General features: G+C 35.2%; 1 protein-coding gene across 3 annotated transcripts in view; it reads left to right on the top strand.

The window, feature by feature from the left end:
• IL6ST (interleukin 6 signal transducer) overlaps positions 1–17,277 on the top strand; it is a 50,157-nt gene extending 32,880 nt beyond the window's left edge. Inside the window, exons 8-17 of one of the 3 annotated variants that reach the window (XM_011234481.3) lie at positions 449–608; positions 2,484–2,566; positions 3,421–3,631; positions 4,139–4,321; positions 5,978–6,079; positions 6,260–6,406; positions 6,736–6,876; positions 10,243–10,339; positions 13,109–13,190; positions 13,937–17,277. In XM_011234481.3, the coding sequence (XP_011232783.1) occupies positions 449–608; positions 2,484–2,566; positions 3,421–3,631; positions 4,139–4,321; positions 5,978–6,079; positions 6,260–6,406; positions 6,736–6,876; positions 10,243–10,339; positions 13,109–13,190; positions 13,937–14,674 (1,944 nt within the window). In that variant the 3' untranslated portion in view covers positions 14,675–17,277. Of the gene's footprint in view, positions 1–448; positions 609–2,483; positions 2,567–3,420; positions 3,632–4,138; positions 4,322–5,977; positions 6,080–6,259; positions 6,407–6,735; positions 6,877–10,242; positions 10,340–13,108; positions 13,191–13,936 lie in introns of those variants that run through there. The other 2 variants (XM_034656250.1, XM_034656251.1) reach the window with 2 other exon arrangements.
• Positions 17,278–18,123: the final 846 nt, after the last annotated feature.

Genomic DNA, 18,123 nt, shown 5'->3' with positions numbered 1-18,123 from the left:
CTCCCAGTTTCTGGTACCACCTCTCATCCCTTTTGGCCTAAAGGTAATAACAGCTATAAGCCCTGGAGTAATGATGACTATCTAAGGTTTCCCTACAATTTCCCATATTTCCTTTTATAAAGCCTTGTTGAATTAAATTCTAACTGAAGTATACCATCTTTTTCCTGTTGAGACCCTAAGTGTTATAGGCCCCAAGGGGAAAAAAAAAAAGGATTAATAATAGATGTTTCCATACTTCTCAAATCTATTAATTTCACTGGCTTGACTGCTTTTTGATTTAACTCAAGCTCTGGAGAGAGGAAATGCAAATCAAAAAGCAGTCTAAGTTAGTGAAGTTAATAGATTTAGTCTTGTTTCATTAAATCGGTATCTAAAATCTTAGGGAATTTAGGACAGTTACAATAACTACCACTGGGTTTTTTTATTGGTTTGTGTGCTTTGATTTCAGATTCCTCCTGAAGATACAGCATCCACCCGATCTTCATTCACTGTCCAGGACCTTAAACCTTTTACAGAATATGTGTTTAGGATTCGTTGTATGAAGGAAGATGGTAAAGGATTCTGGAGTGACTGGAGTGAAGAAGCAAGTGGTATCACATATGAAGATAGTGAGTAATTAAGATATAAGAGGAAGTAGGGGTTTTGGAATTATGGCTATGAGTTGTGTTTGGTTTTAATAATATAGACCTCATTACTTCTTATTCTGTGAACATCTTATTCAAACTTGTATTTTACACTTTTATTCTCTTTAAGGACATCAGGATATAAAATGTGCATTATTGATAGTATAAATCTGATTTCCTAATAAGGAAAATTATTATGGAATAACCATGAGAAAACCACTGACCTAACAGTTAAGTCCAGAACATTTTATTAAAGGGCAGTGGTTCATTGTATTCTAAATAGAGAATCACATCCTAGCTCATTAAAATCATACTAACAAAATATACCATAGTCTCCCTCACTGTCAGAAATATGTTCGTACTATTATTTGTTTCTACCAGCACTTAATAAACCCCTGTTAAAGAATCCTGGAGTTTTGGTTTGTTTTCATTTTCCTTTTTTTCTCCCACGGTCATATAGGGCATATAGCACAGAATCTAAAAGTCATAAAAGAGTATTTAAGGTGCAAGGTAAGATTCCCTGCCGTAAGCAGTTAACATCAGTAATTTTTTTTGTAGCAGTCAAGAAATAGTCCTGTGGCATACAGATTTTCCTTTTGAACAGTTTTCTTTCATACTTTAGCCTTCAGGTATCAATAGCAACAACTCTGGCTATAAAACTTCCCGTACCACGTCTACCCCTTCACTTCCAGCTCCACTAGACGTTGAGATAGTGAAGTGAGAGTATCAAAGGCAGAAAAGTAAACTACCTTTCTCCACTAAGAATTTTCTCTGATTCTCATAAATGACATGAAAGAAAGCAATTCTCTATTGCTAGTTGGGGGGTCCTCAACTGGATTTCTTTGTCTTGGCCAGGAATTATTAAACTGGGATCCTTGGGGCCTTGAAAGCTGGTGGGTCAGTTGTAGAGGGGAAACAAGGGGAGGGTGGTTCCTGAGCTACTTTAAAGTGTGGGCAAAATACTATGGTTAGTGCCTGTGTGCATTTTCTGGGGAGGTGGTACATAACCTTTGTCAAAGAGATACCTGGAAAATTACGAATCATTATATTAAGCATTTCTTCAACTTAATGAATGATTCCTCCAGGTTCTTTTTATGTTAGGAAGTCTTTCTGGCCTGTAACATTTTCATTATAGTTTCTTGGTCTTTGTTTTGTATACTTGTGTATGTGTATCTGTTTGAACCCCCTGTACTGGCAGCCTTGTTCTCAGCCTTGCCTCTTTTCTCTGTTTTGTCCTCCATAATTACCTCTTTATAATCATCCTATCACCGCTTAGATTTTATTCAGATCCTTCTTTATTCTGTTGAACGATACCTTAAAATTGCACTTAAAAATTTTTGAAAAACCAGTTGATTCTATAGGAATTATTAGCATTTGATACCGGATTTTATAAAGTGGATTTTCATTTTTCACATTGTTGGTGATCATGACAACACCATGAATTCATTTTTTATTTTTTTATTTTATCCTAACATAAGGTAATAAACTTTGCCCACATTTACTCCATTTCTTTTGTATTCTTATATATATACCTTTAGGAATTTTAAGTATATACTTAAATACAATTTTTCAGTGTGATTTTTAGCAGTAAGAAATGGTGATCCATCTTTTGTTATACCTTAGGATATGTTTGTAGCTTTACAATTTAAAGATTAGAAAAGTATTCCAATATAATCTAAATTATCAAGCTATCTATCATCCTGACTAAAGGAAGACCCAGGCATAGCATGCTAGGGTGGGGAAAATGATAGTTTAAACAGTGACTGAAGGGCAGGAATATTAAGAAGAAAGTAAGAGAATAATTTCCAGGATTATATTTTATTGTTAAAAACTTTTAAAGGGTTTATGTCATTTCTCTAGGACCATCCAAGGCACCAAGTTTCTGGTATAAGATAGAGCCATCCCATACTCATGGCTATAGATCTGTACAACTCATATGGAAGGTAAAAAAAAAAAAAAATTTGCATGTTTATATTCTTTTATCACTTACATAATTTTTTTTTAAAGATTTTATTTATTTATTCGATAGAGATAGAGACAGCCAGCGAGAGAGGGAACACAAGCGGGGGGAGTGGGAGAGGAAGAAGCAGGCTCATAGCAGAAGAGCCTGACGTGGGGCTTGATCCCATAACGCCGGGACCACGCCCTGAGCTGAAGGCAGACGCTTAACCGCTGTGCCACCCAGGCGCCCCTATCACTTACATAATTTTGTATGGCATTATAAGTGTAGTTTTTTAACTTAAATTTTTACTCATCTTAGTATCAGGAAAACATTTGTTAAATAGAAACACAAAGTTTTGCATATACTACATAAAAGGGTCATAAACTGCAGGTTGTATCTCATAAATACTTCACAATTCTATGAAAAGTTCTATGAGAAGGATCTTGTCTGTCATTGAACTTTCCTGAGTGCCTCAAAGAAAATAATTATGAAAGGTGTTGAATAATCAAAATGTATGCCAGTAATAGGAAATACAAAATTACTGTCAACTCCATAAGTCTCCAAGTGTATCATACTAAAAAAAAAATACTCAGGCATACAATATAATTTAGGGCCAGACAGCCACAGTGCAGGCACTATACAGAACTAAAAGCTACTGAAGTGGTGCTGCTTTCCCTCCTAGTCAAAGTCATGGGTTTACTCTTCATTTACTATGTAGTCGTTTTGTTTATGGTAGTGAATTGTAAATGAGGTTGCCAGTAGCTTTCAGTTAAACATTTAGAGGTTTGACATAACAGAATTTGTGAACATGGAGAATACTGATGAACTTTTTTTAAATAAACTATTTTATTGTAGACATTGCCTCCTTTTGAAGCCAATGGAAAAATTTTGGATTATGAAGTGACACTTACAAGATGGAAATCACGTTTACAGAATTACACAGTTAATGACACAAAATGGACAGTAAACATCACGAATGATCGTTATATAGCAACTCTCACAGCAAGAAATCTGGTTGGCAAGTCAGATGCAGCTGTTTTAACTATCCCGGCTTATGACTTTCAAGGTTTGTGTCTGTGAGATGGAGTCGACTTATGGATGGGAAAAGGTGGTTCCTAACGTAGAAGATACTCTGAGGCATAGTACATAATTTTATTCTAAGTCAACAACCAAATAATTTGTTCCTTTATTATGTGGCTCACTTAAACTTTCAAGTAAACTACTTAATTCATTTCAGCCTTTTCTGATTACTTAACCTGGTTTTTAAAATACTATTTTAAGGCTCTGGGAACCATATATGAATATGACTCAAATATATTGTTCATTGCTTTCAAAGAAAAAAATGCCATTTACATATAGAAAACATTTGAAGACTTTTGAGAAAGGAAGAATTCTAGTTTCAAAATAAATTGTCTATGTAAATTATAATAAAGTGCCTTTATTCATAGAAATACATGTTAATATACTGCAAAAACTGGTAGCAAGGTTACATGGTTATAGAAATGTAAAATATGAAAATTTTGAATTTTTTAATGTTCATTTATCATATCAGTATTCAAACTTTGTTTTAAAGCTACTCGGCCTGTAACGGATCTTAAAGCATTTCCCAAAGATAATATGCTTTGGGTAGAATGGACTGCTCCAAATGAATCTGTGAACAGATACGTACTTGAGTGGTGTGTGTTATCAGATAAAGCGCCCTGTGTCCCAGACTGGCAGCAGGAAGCTGGCTCTGTACACCGCACCTATTTAAGAGGTACGCCTGGCTAGAAAAAACTTAAGTTTTGCCTAACTCTTCAGACAGATTTTTCTTTTACATATTTTTTTGTGCTTTACAGATGTTGTGGTCCCTGAAAAGAATTTCAGTTTATCAGTTACTAGTTACATCTAGTTTGCCGGATGTGTGACTCTCACCAAGTCACATCTAACCCGTGCAGGGTCTGTTTATGGACAAAGTGGGGTTAATAGTATCTTTTCGAATACTTCAAAAACTGTAAAGAGAAATACAAGATAGTATGACCTCTGCTTGTAATTAGTTGCGTTTTTTTCTGTGCCTCATTTAACTCCCTCATCCTGCAATGAGAAAGTATTTTCTTGTAGCATGTGAATGACTTGTTAAGCTCTTAAAGCTGTTGAATAGGGGAAGCAGAATTAGAACTCCGATTTCCTTATGGCTTTTAACTGGAAGTTGTAATGGACAGAAAGTAATGATGTAGAGTTCCAAAATGGTGGATTACCCTGCGTGTTACGGTACAGCTTACTGTGTGGTTTAAAGTGATAAAACGGCTTTAAAGAGAAAACACCAGCTTGTATGTGGGGTTTTTTTTTTTTTTTTAAGAAGGATAACCATTAGAATTCAGCTATGAATAATACAATGAATTAGAGAAAAGCTGTAAACAAGAACATATGTGCCGTAAAGTTTGTGAGTTTTATTTACAAAATAGGCTAATTGGGCCTCCTTAACCTCTTATCTAATAAAAAATTTTCATAAATTTGGTTGTTTAGTTTATCAGCCTTATCAGAGGCAAGGTGGAGCTAGAGAGAAGACGCACGTTGGTAGTAAATAGACAATAGAAATGTTGTTAAGAAAGCATAGCCTAATCTCCAGAGACCTTTATGTTGCACAGGGAGCCCCAGTAGCTCATAGCTCTAATAACATCATTGTATTACAGCAGAATATAACAATTCATCTTCTTGATAATATTGAGTCATCAAGAAAAAGTAAAATTACTCTGTTTAAGAAAGCAAAGGAGCATATATAACTTCATGAGTAATAGTTAAGGGAATAAAAGTTCTTACTGAATGTATAAACTTCAGTATAACAATACCTTATTTTCTGATGTGGACAGATAAAATTCTATATAAAAAGAAAGACTTAAAGATTTTACTATTGTGTATTAAAGGAATAGATTACTTTGTTAATTTGAAGAGATTATAAATGAGGTATTCAAGATAACTTTATTTTAAAAGTTTTTTTACTTTTTGGGGGAATAGTGCTAATTCTTCTTTTTCCCAGTTAACCTGACAAACCACAGCCATTTCCCTAGCTTTTATCAGTGGGTCTTTAGGCAGTTCTCTGAGAATTAGTTAAGATGTACAAACACTGTCAAACTATAAGACGAAGGATAATTTGAAATGAATGTTTTATAAGTCCTGGATATAAATATAATAATTACTTATACTGACAATATATTTTTTATTTCCACCATATTGGCAAAAAAAGTAAGCTTTTCCTTTCATAAATAGGTTTACTATATTAAGCTTGAATCCATTACACAAAAAGCAATGCCTGCTTTAAAAGCTGCAGTTTTAAAAGAAAAGTTCAATAACCATGAAATTATAATGTAAAAATAAATAATGGAATTAGACTCTTTTGGGGGAAAAATTGCTTACTCTCCTATTCTTTCTTTAGGGAACCTAGCAGAGAGCAAATGTTACTTGATAACAGTTACTCCAATATATGCTGATGGACCAGGAAGCCCGGAGTCTATAAAAGCATACCTTAAACAAGCCCGTAAGTCCAAACTCATTTTCTTTGAAATATGTTGAGCTTTCTATTAAAAAAGACATTTTATCTTTTTTAAATAATGGTATGTCTTAAAATGTTCAAATATAATAATTAAATTTTGGTAATTCTAGTGATATACTGAATTGTAATGATTTTCTTTTATCAAATACTTTTATTCTCTTCTAGCACCTTCCAAAGGACCTACTGTTCGGACAAAAAAAGTGGGGAAAAATGAAGCTGTCTTAGAGTGGGACCAACTTCCTGTTGATGTTCAGAATGGATTTATCCGAAATTATACTATATTTTATAGAACCATCATTGGAAATGAAACCGGTAATAAAACTATCAGTTATTGAGAATTACTGGTTTTTTCTTAAGCTTTTAAATATTAAGTCTCACTTTCTTAAGTTACACATCTTAGTAGAGTATATTATCATCAGAAAAGAGACACCTGAGAATATGCCTTACGGTTGCTTTCATGGTCCTATTAAAGAACTACTGTGTTGTGCTTATGGGAGAAGAGTATTAAGTCAGAGATATGAAAGTTGTTTTCTGAAAAATATTTTTTTTTCCTTTTTAATACTTTTGCAATGTCAAATAAAAGCCAAATCAAGCAGAAATATTGAGCAGTTGAATAAACCACACTTATTGATTTCTTCTAGCCGTGAATGTGGATTCTTCCCACACAGAATACACATTGTCCTCTCTGACCAGTGACACTTTGTACATGGTACGAATGGCAGCATACACAGACGAAGGTGGAAAGGATGGCCCAGAATTCACTTTCACCACACCAAAGTTTGGTAAGAAATAATGATGTTTGCTCTTTTCTTCTCTTTTTTTCTTCTAAAATTTAATTAGCCTAAAAATGGACTTCGTTAATAAGCTAAAGTTTTGTTGAAAATGCATCTTTGGATTCACAGAAATGCATTTTTCATAAATTACAGTTTTTGTATTTATCCGATTTTGGTTTCTTTAAACTATCAGAACTCACCTCTGTTATTTCATTAATTGCTTCTCACTGATTTCATCTGTAGTGTGTAAATGCCAAAAGAATTTGTGTATCTTTCTAAATAGGTTCATATTTTCACTGGCAAAAATCGAGTATGGTCTCTTTCTTCCTTCTCTTATTCCTTCTTTTTATAGGCAGGTTGCTGGAAAGATGAGTCCATCCTTGCAGGCTCTATTTCCATTCTTCCAGCTCAGTCTTTGAGTTGCTGAAACCAGGCCTCCAGCCCACCACTCCACTGAAATCTCCCTGATGTCACTCAGGGAAGCCCTCTTAGTTATGATCTCCAAGGCATGCTTTTTAGTCTTTTTTCGGTACTTCTCAGCATTTTACTCTGTTGGGTTCTCCATCCTTGAAACTGCCTCTTCCCTTGGTTCTTCTAAACATCTTTTTGTAACAGCACTCTCCTGAGTCTTCTCCCTCTCTGGTACTTCCTTCTTGGCCTCCTTTTCACTCTACTTTTTAAAAGCGGTTTGTATTTTCCAGAACTGTATTCTCAGCCCTCTTTTATTATCTACCTGTTCACATTCCCTGTCCATGACTTCAGCCATCCTCTCTCTCCTTCCCAAATACATTTCTCTTTTCCCTGACACAACCATCCAAGTCTTTGCCAAAACCAGAAATTTAGATAAGGTAGTAATTTCTTCCTACCTTTTTTGCTTACATAAGCCAAGTATAAAGTCCTCTTGATCATGCCTTCTACTTACTGCTGTTGCATGCCCTTTGATAATCTCTTTCCTTGACCCTAAGCTTCTCATGATTTTCTCCATCTTTCTCTGTCTTTTCCTAATGTGTTGCCCTACGTTAGCTCCTCACCTTCTCTAGTTTTGGCTGTTCCTTTAGCCTAACACAGACTGAAGCTGCTGCATTCTTTCTTGTTCCTACTACATTTTGAATCAGTATAGAAATTACCTTATTTTATTATCCCAAGTACCAACACAATGATGGAGAAAAACGAATGAATAACTACATAAAATAGATAAAAAAAAGATCCTGAGCTTTGTTGCAATAGCCAGTAATGAGCATAGTTTCTGGAATAAGATTTGTGGTGACATGTTAATAAACTATGTAAGTAACAAGTAGTAATTGAAATTGATCTTAAAAAAATAGCCTTTTAAAATATTCCTGATTACGAAAGTAACGTTCTGTAGAGAAGAAAAATCACTCCTAATCCCTCATCTAGAATAATCTCTTAATACTAGAAGGATATACAAATATCTTATCTATGCATACATTTTTTCCCCAAAATTAGAGCATACTTGTTAGGATTTACTTCATCATCTGCTTTTTTCACTGATCAATGTATTGTTTTGTCGAACTATTGTGGCTTCTTAATATAGCATGGGCCTTGCTCCCAAAGGACCTTACAGTGTATTTGAAGAAAGACAGCATAAGTAAAGTAATTGAATGGAAAGGCCTTTGGGCCATGTAGGCAGTAAATAGAGTAGGAATTTAAAGGTAATTAGTAGGGGGGAGTTTCATCTTCAAAGAAGATTTTATAAAGGAGATAGTACTTAAGCATCAAGGTTAGGATGTGAATAAGGAGAAAGAAGAGGGCATCTTAGGACAGAATCAGTGAAGGCCCAAGACAAAAAAACATACTAAGTTTTGCAGCAGTAAAGGTTCTGCCTGAATCTGATTTGATATATACATGAAGCCTGAGCATACAAAAGTTAGTATTTGCCAATGTACAGTTTATTCCTGAGCACTGATCTGACTTAATGATTTGTGTTAGGCTTCATAGAAAATAGAGTTTAAACTTAAAAAGGGCTATGTGTGGTGCTGAGATCAGTCTAAGTGAATAGTATATGATTGCACTACTACTTTTATAAAGTTTTCCCATAAAAGACTAATTAGAAGGCGACTGGAGGAGTTAAGCAGAAACAACCATAAGGTTAATCATTAAGAAATAACTATCCAGGGGCACCTGGGTGGCTCAGTCGTTAAGCGTCTGCCTTCGGCTCAGGGCGTTCTGGGATCAAGCCCCACATCAGGCTCCTCTGCTGGGAGCCTGCTTCTTCCTCTCCCACTCCCTCTACTTGTCTCTCTCTCACTGGCTGTCTCTCTCACTGGCTGTCTCTGTGTCAAATAAATAAATAAAATCTTTAAAAAAAAAATATCCAGTTATTCATTTGATTAAGTAAGCCCTCTTTTAAATGCCGCTTAGGGATCGTCTGCTATTTAGAAATCTTACGCTTAACTGATTTTTAGGTGATACTATTTCTACTACTGCCTGGCTCAGTCGGTTAAGTGTCTGCCTTCCACTCAAGGTCTGGGTTCGAGCCCTGCCTGCTCCCTGCTCAGCAGGGAATCTGCTTCTCTCTCTCTCCCTCTGCTTCTCCCCTCAGCTCATACTCTCACCTCTCTCTCTCTCTCAACTAATTAAATAAGATTAAAAAAAAAAGATTCTTATAAATCCTTAGCCATTTATCAGATATGCCATCTTTTTTTTTTTTTTTTTTAAGATTTCTTTGAGGGAGCACACAACCGGGGATGGGGGGAGGGATGCAGAGAGAGGGAGAGGGAATCTCCAGCAGACTCCTTGCTGAGTGCAGAGCCTGACTTAGGGCTCAGTCCCACCGCCCTGAGATCATGACCTGAGCCAAAATCAAGAGTTGAACATTTAACCAACTGAGCCACCCAGGTGCCCTGACACCATCTGCTTGAAAATAAATAGCTACTAAAAATTTTGCCTGAACCTTTTATTTTTAATCCTTACAGAGGATCACATTTGTAGTTCAATTATTAGGATTGTTCTACAACTTTTCCACTTCTCCCCAGTACTCACAGATCTCAAAGATAAGCTTTTGTTAGGCTTCTGCTGAGGGTAGATCATAAATGTAATAAATGGTTGGGTTTGGGAGCTCCAACTTACTGGGTAGATTATCTGTCCAATAAAATGAACTTAGTCATTTTATTCCCTTAACCAACATATAGTTTATGCTTACCCTGTGGCCAGGTTACTGTGTAAGGTATAAAGGGCTAGGATATCATTTACCAAGAAAAGGGAGGGGAGAGAAAACAGCCTTTAAGTTTGAAAAGGCGATGAAAACAGGATGGTATTTCATCTTTTCAACAATCCTCTGGCTGGGAAATTTTATTATTTGTGTCAACATATGCATTGACCATTATTTTCCTTCTTACCTCTTCTGTTTTTTAGCTCAAGGAGAAATTGAAGCCATAGTTGTGCCTGTTTGCTTAGCGTTCCTGTTGACAACCCTTTTGGGAGTATTGTTCTGCTTTAATAAGCGAGACCTGTAAGTACCCCTATTTTTATTTCTGCAGTTTTTCCCCCGGATTTATGCCCTATTCTCTTCCTCAACCTCTGGCCCCAAGTAATATGATTTGCTTTCTGTGACTGTAGTTTTTCCTTTTCTAGGATTTTATAAGTCTTTTTACATTAGGTCTTTCATTTCACATGTTTTTGAGACTTACTGGTGCATATACTCCTATTTTTCTATTTATTGAATAGTATTCTACAGTATAGATTTATCAAAATTTGTTCATACATCTGTTAGGGAAATTCAGGTTGTTTCTTTGAATTGGAGCTATTGTGAATAATGTGGCCGTGACCATTCACCTACAGATCTTTGCGTAGGCATGTTATCATTTATCTTGTGTAAATACCTAGTAATGGGATTGCTGGGTCAGATAGTAAATGCATATTTAAGTTTATAAGAAACCGTCAGACTTTTTCAAAGTGGTTATACCATCTTGTATTCTCACCAGCTCTGTGAGCCTTCCGGTTCCATATTAGCAACAGTTTTTAATTTTAGCCACTTCCTTATCAGCATGTAATGCTATTTCATTGTAGTTTTATTTCCATTTCCCTAGTAAGTAGTAATGATCTTTTCATGTGCCATTTCTATATATTCTTTTGTGATACATCTTCTGAAATCTTTTGCCCATTTTTACATTGGGTTGTTTGCCTTAATATTGAGCTGTAAGAGTTCTTTATATATTCTGATTACAAAATTATTCTCAAATGTGTTTTTGGAAAGTCTGGTCTTGTGGCTTTGCCTTCTTATTTTCTTCACTGTGACTTTAGAAAAACAAAGTTTTTAATTTGTTGAAGTCCATTTTTTCAGTTTTTTTGTGATTCTTGTGTTTTATGTAGGAAATGTTTGCCTGTCAGCATCACAAGTATGTTCTGTTTTCCTTTAGAACTTTAATCATTGTAGCCATATGTCTGTGATCTATTTTCAGAATTTCTGTGCATGGTATGAGGTTAGGGTCAAGTTTTTTTTTTCCCATAGAAATCTAGTTGTTTCAGCATTATTTACTGAAAATACTTTTTCCCCATTGTATTGCCTCGATATCTTTGCCAAAATCAGTTATCCATTAAGTCTGCATTTATTTACAGACTCTGAATTCTGTTCCATTGATCTATATGTCTGTTCATCCCAATAGCATACTGTCTTAATTTTTACTGCTTTATAAGTTTTGAGAGCAGTTAGTAGAATTCTTATTTTTCAAAATTATTTTGGTTAGAATCTTTGATAAGCTGATACTAATATATGAAAAGGAAATTTCCTTTTAAAAAAATCTGGTACATTGTTGATTGAGATTTTATTGGATCTGTAAGTCAATTTAGGGAAAAATTGCAATCTAAACATGAGTTCACATTTTCATAAGCTACATGTCTTTCAGTTCAGGGATATGTTAATATCTCTTACAGGTTTTAATTTTCTTTTGCAGTGTGTTGTTGTTTCCAGTGGGATAGGCCTTACACATCTTATGTTAAAATTTATTCCTAAATATTTTTTATACAATGTAAATGGATTTTCAGAAATTTTTCTTTTCTAATTGTTCATTGCTAGAAATAGAAATGCAATTAATTTTTTATAAAAAAAAATACATTGTCCTTGTATACTAAGACCTGGATAGATTCATCTACTCTAATACCTTTTTGGATTTCTTAGCATTTTCGCTGCTCACCAGTAAAGATGAGTTATTTTTCTTATACTGCTTAAGTAAAATTTTGCATTATCAATCACCAGTTTTAAGGGAGAAAGCGTTCAGTCTTTTATCATTACATGTGATGTTGGTTTTAAGTTAAAGTTCTCATATATTTCTATTTTGCTGAGAGTTTTAGTCATGACTGGGTGTTGAATTTTGTCAAATGCTTTTTTGGCATCTGTGGATGATCATACAATTATTCTCTTCATACATGATGAATTTTATTCATTGATTTTCTTTCACACATTAAACCATCCTTGCATTTCTCAGACTTTTCTGGATTCATTGTGTTTATTTTTGCATTTATGTTTGTTTCATGAGTGACACTGGTTTGTTTTGGTTTTTTTCTGGTAGTGTCTTCACTACTTTTGAAATTAGGGTAATAGTGATTACCTCATCAAATGAACGGGGACACGTTACCTTCTCTGTTTTCTGGGAGAGTTTACATAGGATTCATATTATTTCTCTTTAAGTGTTTGCTAGAATTTACCATTTGAGCCTGAGATTTTCTTGTGGGAAGAATGTTAATTTACAGATTTTCTTTTCAGTCGATTTCGAGGAATTCATCCATTGACTGGTTGCTCTTTTTGTTTAGGTTGTTATTGCTTTTTATATTGTACCCAGATTTTATAGTTGTTTCCACAGGAGAGTCTGTCAGGATCTTATTACTCATTTTTATTTTTATATTTGAACTTATTCTCAAGATGACTCACTTCCTGTATACTTTTGTACACTTAGGGATCTCTGACTTTGGGCTAGGAACTATATTAAGGTAAATACTCTTGTGAAAAATCAAATTTATCATGTTTTTTCTGGTAGCTATGTGAGAACTTATTATGTAGTTTTAGTTGGAAATAGAACATTTTTGGTTTTTTGTTGGGAAGTGTGTACTATAAGATTTTGTGACTTGGTTCAACTTTTTAATTGGTTTTTATTGCAGAATTTTATTTTTTAAATTGAATAAACAGCTTTTCATTATGACTAGATTAAGCTCATGTTTAGAATTAAGGACTATTCGTTGTTTATTACATGTGGTTTTACAGACATTTTATTTCTTTCCTCTCCAGAATTAAAAAACATATCTGGCCTAATGTTCCAGATCCTTCAAAGAGTCTTATTGCCCAGTGGTCACCTCATACACCCCCTAGGGTAAGATACAGTGTTTCCTACTTGTTTATATACAGACATGTTAGGGTACATTTATAGAGTTGAACCAAATGAGCCCAAATTGAAAAGTAAATGATAATAAAGTATTATCACAACATATTCTGATATTCCTTATTCTATTCAGTAAACATAAGAAGTAATTGATTGAACTGGCAAAATAGAAAAGTTTTAATGTTGCTCTGTGGTAACTGTGTTGTAAGGCAAACATTTTATATAGGATATTAAAATAAAATTTAACAGTATACCAGTTTAATACTGTTGAAATGATTTCTAGAAACTGAGACCAAAATTCTTCGAACCTCCTTAAAGGTGAAACGACTAAACTTTATATTATCCTCTAATAATCTTTGATTTTACCTTAAAATACAGAACACATTTTAATCTTACCTTCTTGAGTTTTTCTATCCTGGTAATCCTAGGCTCCATAGTCTAGTAATGAAATACTCTTTATATACCATTAGCTTATCAAAATTGAATGACAGTATTGATTTGGAATTCTGGCAAAATACAGTCTGATTCATGCTTCTCAGAACCATTTCCACAATACCTGCAGTTCAGCTAGTTGACAGGGCTTAGTGATACAGATTATCTCTGCACCCTGGGAATTACTGAGAAGTTTCAGACATGCATTTCTCTGTGGTTTTAACTAGAATTTGCCATCTAGGTTTCAGAGTTTCTGAATGAACATAATGCTATAGGTAATAATACATTTTTTCTTTCTTTCTTAGCATAATTTTAATTCAAAAGATCAAATGTATTCAGATGGCAATTTCACTGATGTAAGTGTTGTGGAAATAGAAGCAGCAAATGACAAAAAGCCTTTTCCAGAAGATCTGAAATCACTGGACCTGTTCAAGAAGGAGAAAGTTAGCACTGAAGGACACAGCAGTGGTATTGGAGGGTCTTCTTGCATGTCCTCCTCCAGGCCCAGCATTTCGAGCAGCGATGAAAATGAGTCTGCACAGAACACTTCGGGCACCGTCCAGTATTCCACGGTGGTGCACAGTGGCTACAGACACCAGGTCCCGTCGGTCCAAGTCTTCTCAAGATCCGAGTCCACCCAGCCCTTGTTGGATTCTGAGGAGCGGCCGGAAGATCTACAGCTGTTAGATAACACAGACAGCAGTGTCGGCAATTTTCCCAGGCAACAGTATTTCAAACAAAACTGCAGTCAGCGTGAAACCAGCCCAGATAGTTCACATTCTGAAAGGTCAAAGCAAGTTTCATCGGTCAGTGAAGAAGAGTTTGTGAGACTCAAACAGCAGATTTCAGGTATCTCACAGCCCTATGGATCTGGGCAAATGAAAATGTTTCAGGAAATTTCTGTAGCAGATGCTTTTGGCCCACGTACTGAGGGACAGGTAGAGAGACTTGAAACAGTGGGGATGGAGGCTGCAGTTGATGAAGGAATGCCCAAGAGTTACCTCCCGCAGACTGTCCGACGCGGTGGCTACATGCCTCAGTGAAGACTGGTTCCTGTACGATTTCAGCAGCGCCTATAAACTAAAGCTACTTTTATCTGTTATTTCAGATAAAAATAATCTTCACTCACTGAAGATAAGCATTTGCCCTTCAGGACAAGAAACTGTCCTCCCCCATGGGCTATTTCCCTTCCAGAGTATCTGGGATTCTACTTTGAAGCACTACATAAACTGACTTCGTCCTCTGAATGGCTGAATGATTTTGTGCTGTTTCAGGATGTTTGCACTGAAGAAAAACAGAAAGCTTGTCTGAAATTTATAAAGTAAAACTTTGGTAGCTAGAAAACAGGGTATTTAATAAGCAGTGATATACTTAGTACAGCTATACTGCTGTCACCAGATAAAGTGGCCGAGATAGAGTTAAGATAAAAAATTGGACGAGATCTAGGCTCTGCTTCAGCTGACAGCGTTGAGAGAGCTGCAGGTGGCCTAATTACATAAACCCAATTTTTGTTGTCTGACCCAAACCAACCAAAAAAATAGTGGGCTTAATATTGCCAACAGGAAGTAGTAGACATTCTCTTCTATTGGTAATGATGCTGCCAGTTACAATTCGAGTCTGAATTTTGCAAATTAAAAAAATATTTTTGAATATTATATAATCATAAGTAATCTAAGATTTTCAAAATTTGCTTTCTTGTCGTTATTCACAAATTCAGCAGAGTGCCCAGTTAAGAGCTAGGAATGAATGCCAAACTATGTTAACCATTTTAAAAATTCTTCACCATTTATAAAGACTTAAATTATTACCATCTTTCTATATATATATATATATATTATATATATATATATATATATATAACATTATTGACCCTTTTTGTTAAAATACTAGAGAATTTGGTTGATGAAGCACTTTATACAATGTTAAATTAAAACACATTTTAAGGTGAAGATACATGTTTTGTTTTTATTTTTAAATAGGCCAAGATTCAAAGATTTTTATTGCTAGTAAGTGTTTGAAGCAAACTAAGAGGACATGGGCACTACTTAGCAAAATACAACACCATCCAGAAGCATACGTGTTGATGTTAGTAAATGTCACAGCGCATACCCTGTTGTAATGGCACCTAATGAAGGGATATTATTTTAATATCTGCCAGTCCTGAGGTAGATGGGACTTAGTTCTACATTGTGATTTAGAGAGATTTTAAACTTCTCCTTGCAAGTTTTGTTCTTCCCAGAGAGAAGTGAGCTAGGGCTCCAATGTTCACTTAACCCCACTTTCACATTTTTGTCATACTCTATCCGTCACATCTGACCAGGAGGCAGGGCTAAAGACAGAATAAGAAGTATGAAGAAATTTTCATAAATCATTTGTGATTGACTAGTGCTATAAAGTACATTTGCAGAAAGTATGTTTTGGTTTTCTGTCATATTTAAATCACCAAAACCAGGCCAATTTCAAATACTTTGTAGAGGTTATTCAAGAATAAAAGGCTAAGAAAAGTTGCTACCCATTGACAATTGAAATCTAATTCTACTCCTTACTCTCTCAGAATATTGTTCATATTAGACCTGTTTATTAGACGTTATCCTTTGTATTCTTGGCCTACTGCGTTTAGAGCCCTTTCACACGGTCTTTGTGAGGCAGGGTAGAAGCAACATGCGATTGGCGAATGACAGGATGAGAAGTACATGAGGAAGACTGGGCACAGAGAAGCCAAATAGGGACAGAGGGACCCCAAAGTCACACTACAGGATAATGGCACCACCACCATTTAAGCCTGATTCAAAGTAGGATTACATTTATCTTGCTAAGAATCTGTCAAGAAATTTCTATCGGTTTAATTTTTCATTTCCTCCAAGTAAGTAGTCACGTTATTTGTAAAAATGGTCAGCTCTACCCTTCCTCAAGATAAACAGCAGTGGTAGGAAGAATTCTAGTGAGACATTTGTCCTTGAGGGCAAGGGGGCAGTTATAAAATGTACACTCATAATCTAAGGGAATGAGAATGAAGTCATTGAAGAAAAAACACCGTATAAGCAAATCTGTTGAAACAGGTATAGAACATGGTGCCCTGAGTGCCCCCCACCCATGCCGGGTGCGAGAGCACTTTAGACATACTAAACGGATAGTTGCTGAACCAATAATCCACTGAGGAAATAGCCTTAGATTGGATTACTAAAAAGTGATGCACATCTTTGCCCAGCAAGAGAAAAAGCATTCTTGAAACTTGCTTAAAGTTCAAAATTACTTTCCCAAGGCATGTCTTAGGATAATTTGTGGGGTTTTCTCCTTCAGGTTTTTAAGATAATTTGTTTTGAGGCATGTAAACTGTATTTTATGTAGGCAGAGAAACAAATTCGGTTTATATGAAAATTAGTCTATAAGTTAGTGGATGTGGTCCTCACTAAATCTTGAGTATACAGAAATTTCCTTTAATGCTGGCAAAGCCTCTCTATGGACAAAACTAATGCACTGCTTCTGATGCACTGGGCCTCATACAGGAGTAAAAAACAGGCATGTGTGCCACAGGTATTGCCGTTACAGTTTGTTACTGGTGTGTTTGGTACCCTACCCACATCCCTTACAAAGGTATGATAACAAGCAGCTATGGGAAAACTCCCAGACCTAAAACCCATTAAAATCTAAAAAAAAAAAAATTTTTTTAAACCCGGATCGGTCAGCACTCAGGAGCATACCCAACATGTAAGTAGAAGCAGGGGAAAAAGCAAAACCATTCACAAATTCTGTGTTCACATCAGATCTCTACCTAGCTGTTCATTTAATTTCAACCTTACACGTGAAGTTAACTAATCTTCCTAGCCTACTGTGAAATTCAAGTTTCATGAAGGAGAAGTGTATTTGTAAAACATTTATTTATAAAAGCTCATCCTTTAGAACATCTTAAATAGTTTCATAAGAGAAATGAGTTTTTAAAATGTCTTTTCTGTCCACAGGGTTAACTGGTTAAGATGACAAATAATGTAGAAGTAAGATAACCATATCACATAATTCTCTGAAATTTGTTAACCGGCATGTTCATTGACCAAGTATAAATCAAGGAGGAGAGCTCTTCCTCTGTTCTGTTATATTCTACATCTTTGTCCTATGTCTGGTTTTAAGAAATTTTTAAACCATATACTTCTGTTATTTTGTTGAAATGGATGTCAATGTGTAATAAGCTATATAAATTTTTTTTAATTGTTAAAAGTTACTGGGATAGCTTTCTGTTGCAGGTCGTGTTCAGTTCTATTGCCTAAGTAAGATTGCTTTTAAAAATTCATTGCACTTTTCTATATATTGAGAATATGAAGCCATCAAATGGCAAGCTGTTTATGTTTAACATAAAATTGGTCATTGTCGGGGCGCCTGGCTGGCGCAGTTGGAAGAGCATGCGACTCTCGATCTCAGGGTCATGGGCTCAAAAGCCCCACGTTGGGGCTAAAAATAAATTTTAAAAAATAAATATAAATTTGGTCATTCTTATGGA

This window comes from Ailuropoda melanoleuca, chromosome 3, assembly GCF_002007445.2.
Source record: "Ailuropoda melanoleuca isolate Jingjing chromosome 3, ASM200744v2, whole genome shotgun sequence".
Classification (NCBI taxonomy): Eukaryota; Metazoa; Chordata; class Mammalia; order Carnivora; family Ursidae; genus Ailuropoda; species Ailuropoda melanoleuca.
Note: the sequence above shows the minus strand (reverse complement) of the source record. Positions and strands in the feature narration are given on the sequence as shown.